Raw genomic sequence first — 4,393 nt, forward strand, 5'->3', positions numbered from 1 at the left:
TGTATACTAACGACGAGTTCCCATTGTGATAAGACTTGATATCATCACGAAATACACTCGGTCACCAACCAAATCAAGCAAGTTTTCTAATCCAAAACCTTAACTCACCACATCCACACAAAATGATAAATTAATGGGAAAATCACATGTATCTGTATTCTTTTTAGTTTAAGTTTTGCTTGAGTCGTTTTAACATTTAAAGAAAATGGTCCAAAGTGAATTTCAAGGCAAACGCTTATGAAATGTTAACATCAACACCATAAAGACACGCCTGCCCTCAGTCCCAAACAAAACCCTAGCTCGCTATAACTTGATTAGTTAATTAATCTAGTAATATGATATATAACACAAAAACATGTTTCTCTTGAAAAATATCATGTAGCACTAGTTCTTCAACGGAAGAAACTCATAGAAACATTGAATGCCACTCTCCTTCTCTTTCCCACCATTGCTACAAAACCCTTCTTTTCTCAATGGAAACAGCTCTAGTGTATGTTCTTGATGTTCCAATTCACCGTTTGAGCAATCTTCATGTTGTTCTTGATCTTTATTATCATCACAAGCCTCTGTGTTCCTTGCTCCTCTTGTCCTCAGAAATGAAGGGGAAAATGTGACTGTATCTTTAGGAGCGGAAACGTTACTGTTGCTAGTGGACAAGTTTAAAGAAACTGTAGTGGAGTTGAGATTGAGTTGGTGATGATTATGATGTTGTTGTGAAGAAGGGTAGAGTCCAGGTGGCAGCTGCATCATATGCCACCTGGCACTTCTCACAGGAAAGCTTTGTATCTCGTCTCCTCCATGACGACCATTGCGTTTCGTTGCTACCATCGCTATTGAGACAGGCTCTTCCTGATGATGATGGTCATGAGGTTTCTGATACGCCAAAAAAAAAGGAAAGAAAGAGAAATGCAATATTTTAAATTTTTTGAATTGTCAATTAGCATTGGAAAATGTAAAACTTGGTAACAAATAAGTCAAAATCATGGCAAAGCGACAAACTTTATGCTTAAAAAACGAATCACACAGACGCAAGAATAATCTGCGAGAGCAAATTCCAGAAAGGGACAGCGCCAAGGAGAGCGACACCGTTAACGAGCAGGGTCGAAGCGGTCTTTTCAAGCATGTATTGATGTAAAAAAGCTCTCTAATATATAGAAATACGGTAAAAGCACAAGAAGAAAACAAAAATAATACTTACGTAACAGCTGTCCCGACAGAAAGGAAAGTGTCTGCAGCTTTTTGGATCAATTCATTATATTTTAGAAATACAAAATACTCAATAAAATACTAATAATATAATTTATCTGCTAACAAAAATACTTATTTTTGCATTTCCCAATAAGCTAACTATTTTTGGTATTTTCCGCTGCCACATATATCTTCTCTCCATCATATCTGTCTTTGTTTTCATTTGCAAAAATTACCCAAAAATCCAAAAAAGGAATGCAATTATTCATAAATAGATTCTCTTTGTAATCATATGCCAATTATACCATACCATAAACCCTTAATTACATTCCTTTTCATGTCCCCATTAGACATTAATATATAATATAGTGAGTAGAAACAAACAATCATATTTAGCAAAAAAAAAAAAAAAAAAACAATCATATGTATGCCATGCTCATATATACCTCTTGTTGTGTGTCGCATCCGACCGAACATATCCAGTTCTTGGTCTGTTCAACCTTGTAACCTGTAATATTTCAAATAAAAAAAACTAAGTCAAGATTTCACTGTTTGAAGTATGTGTCATATTCTGTTTCTAAAGTTATGGTCTCTCACCTTTTGAATCTTTCTTGTCAAATCCTTGGTTTGAGACAAGACTCATTGTCGTAACGACTGATTCATCGTGGCCATTTTCCATTTGTCGTCGACGCTTCTGGCGTTCGCGGGCTTTGTGGTTTTGGAACCAATAGAAAACGTTTTTGCCTTCTATCTTCCCGTACCGTCGTAGCTGCGCGGTGATTTGTTGGATATGGTCGGCCGAAGGAGTTCTTGTTCCTTGTTGGTAAAGCTCTTCAAGAGCCTTTAACTGATCCGGTGTCGGATTCCACCGTGAGCTCACCATTGCTGGTGGATGTTGAGGCTCTGAGTTTAGCATCATCAACTCCCTCTTGTTCTGCTCCGCCGTCATTGTTGTCACCACTGCTTTACAAATCATAACAACCAAGAAAATGAGCATTAACCTTTCTCTAGATGCGGTAAAATTATAAAAAATATTACTAATAAAAAAATGAGCATTAATCGAAACTAGAAAGAGAACTATATATTTTGTGGGGGAGAAAGAGAGAGATACCCATATTAAAGCGGTGGTCGGAGTAGGTGTTTGCGGTGGCGGTGGGGCAAGAAGAGAGGCGAGGGATGAGAGGACGAAGCTTTCTTCCTCCGTTGAAGGAATCTGCTCCTCCTTCGTTGTAACCCATCATCCACATTTTGGACCTTTTTAATTTTATATATGTATAACCGAGCTGAAACACAGATAGCAACTGAATATTAGGGCTTTGTTTATTTATCGAAATTTAGGAGATGTGAATGATATCTTTGAATGAGGAAATTGACAAATAGTAGAAAGTGTTATTGGCTGTTTTTAGTTTGGGTATGAAGTAAAGTGATAATGTTGAGATATCTTTTGTGTGAATGTGAGAATGGGGAGCGTGTAAATGGGTTTTCATAAGCACACATATATGTATGTATATATAGTTAGTACCGAGATATATATTTTTCTATATATATATTTTTCTTTTGCAAATTAACATTCTCCATATGGACAGAATCATATATTTTATATGCTTTGTTTTATTCCTTTTATTTTATAAATTCTCCACCAAATTTCAAAAACAATTACATTTTTATATAAAAAGAATTATAACGTTTATAATAGAATTATTTTTAAACAAAGCAAAACATAATACAGTTGTTTTCCATGTAGAATGTACTGTATTATATTTTATACTATTTACCCCGAATTTATTACATCATATCATTGTAGGATTACTACTTCGTTATGGTTATGGCTTGTTTATTACTTATTTATTGATAAAGGGTTTATTAGGCTTTGCTTATCTGATGTACAGTTTATTTTCGAACCTATAAGAAGTTACAGTTCAGGAGTGCTTATGTAAATGGTACTATGGCTGGTATGCTATGTTAAAGCAAAATATTATAGGGAAACATATTTTCGGCTGTGTTACACAGGTACAAAATCAATCAAGATAAAAGTTGTAAGTTGATAAGTAAGTAAACATGCTGTTTGTTTTTGTGAATTTATAGAGTAAAACTTTCTTGCTTTTTCACAGAGAAAATTTTATCCTCAAATTAATTTTTCTCGTATTTGTTCTTTCATTTCTTCCATTTTTAATTACTCTATAGTAACTCCAATGTTCACCAATCATACTCTATGTGTAGTACAAATGTACTATTGGTTAGTTTGCAGATGAGTACACTTAAGCACAAAATTGACATATTCCAAGAGGAACACAGAACACTACTAAGTAGGATTCGATAAATGCATTGATTATGTTGTCTCTTTGGGAACAACCTATAAAATCAAAACCATACATCAAAAAAAGGAACATCATGACCACTATTACGTAAGAATTACAAGCACAAACAGAGAAATGCGTTCTGATTGACCGATTTAGGATTTCCCTAAACTAATTCTGGAATGATGTAACTATATTCTTAGTTTAGTATACATATATATCTTATTAATAGCTACTAGAATGTAGTTGTATTATGAAAGAAAATTGAAAGGAAGAAGTTGAGATTGACTGGTAAGAGGAGTAAGAGAGCGTGGAATTCTGGGGATATGAATGATATGGGGAGATGTGAAGGAGCTTAAAACGACGTGACATTCTCCCATCTCTCCCCATCACTCCTTTTCTTTCATTCTTTATTTTCCAACTATACTTCAATTTTTTTTGGTTTATACGAAATATGAGAGATAAATGAATGTGTGTGTGGTGGCTTTCACTATTATTCTTGTGCTCAACTGCCCCATTGCTTTGTCTCTTTACACTCTTCACCTCATCTCCTTTGTCTCTCTCAAACCCACTTTTCCATAAAACCCTTTTCTTCTCTTTGGGATCTTAAATCTCCCTTTTCTGTCTTTTCCCAAGCCTTAATCCATTTGATTTTCTCGATTTTTGGAAAGTTATAATATATATGTTAATCCTTACTTTGTGAAAGATATGCTAATAATTTCTATGTCTTTTCTTTTCTGGTTTTAGTGATCATGTGATGGAACCCATGTTCGGAATTGTGCTAGGCGCAACGCGTGCAGCTGATTCGGGCCTAGCACTGAATCAATTAATCGGCGATTAAGCGGGGATTAATCAGCGCCTAGTTTTATAGCTATTATACATATAATGATACGTATTGTCAATACATA

The 4,393-nt window shown here is 34.8% G+C and overlaps 1 protein-coding gene across 3 annotated transcripts; it reads right to left on the minus strand.

Moving 5' to 3' along the window:
• Nucleotides 1–300: 300 nt before the first annotated feature.
• Nucleotides 301–3,632, minus strand: LOC106360444 (WUSCHEL-related homeobox 1-like). Of its 3 annotated transcripts, none has more exons than XM_048753154.1 (4): nucleotides 2,300–3,632; nucleotides 1,786–2,151; nucleotides 1,635–1,696; nucleotides 301–849 (listed from the first exon to the last, which is right to left on the minus strand). In XM_048753154.1, exons 1-4 carry the CDS (start codon nucleotides 2,433–2,435, stop codon nucleotides 385–387), a joined length of 1,029 nt encoding a protein of 342 aa, XP_048609111.1. In that variant the 5' UTR covers nucleotides 2,436–3,632; the 3' UTR covers nucleotides 301–384. The 3 variants fall into 3 exon arrangements, with proteins under 3 accessions (XP_048609111.1, XP_013655494.1, XP_013655495.1); XM_013800040.3 differs by having other exon boundaries at nucleotides 301–873; nucleotides 2,300–3,478; XM_013800041.3 differs by having other exon boundaries at nucleotides 301–873; nucleotides 1,786–2,148; nucleotides 2,300–3,460.
• Between the last annotated feature and the right edge of the window lie 761 nt (nucleotides 3,633–4,393).

Source organism: Brassica napus, chromosome C3 (genome assembly GCF_020379485.1).
Source record: "Brassica napus cultivar Da-Ae chromosome C3, Da-Ae, whole genome shotgun sequence".
In the NCBI taxonomy this organism is placed as follows: Eukaryota; Viridiplantae; Streptophyta; class Magnoliopsida; order Brassicales; family Brassicaceae; genus Brassica; species Brassica napus.

What these genes read in the sequence shown, in the direction of transcription:
- LOC106360444 (XM_013800040.3), bottom strand. Translation starts at nt 2,435, where the DNA reads ATGTGGATGATGGGTTACAACGAAGGAGGAGCAGATTCCTTCAACGGA. An exon ending in TGACAAGAAAGATTCAAAAG is followed by an intron (nt 1,697 to 1,785) that starts GTGAGAGACCAT and finishes GAAATATTACAG; the next exon opens with GTTACAAGGTTGAACAGACC. An exon ending in GATGCGACACACAACAAGAG is followed by an intron (nt 874 to 1,634) that starts GTATATATGAGC and finishes TTGGCGTATCAG; the next exon opens with AAACCTCATGACCATCATCA.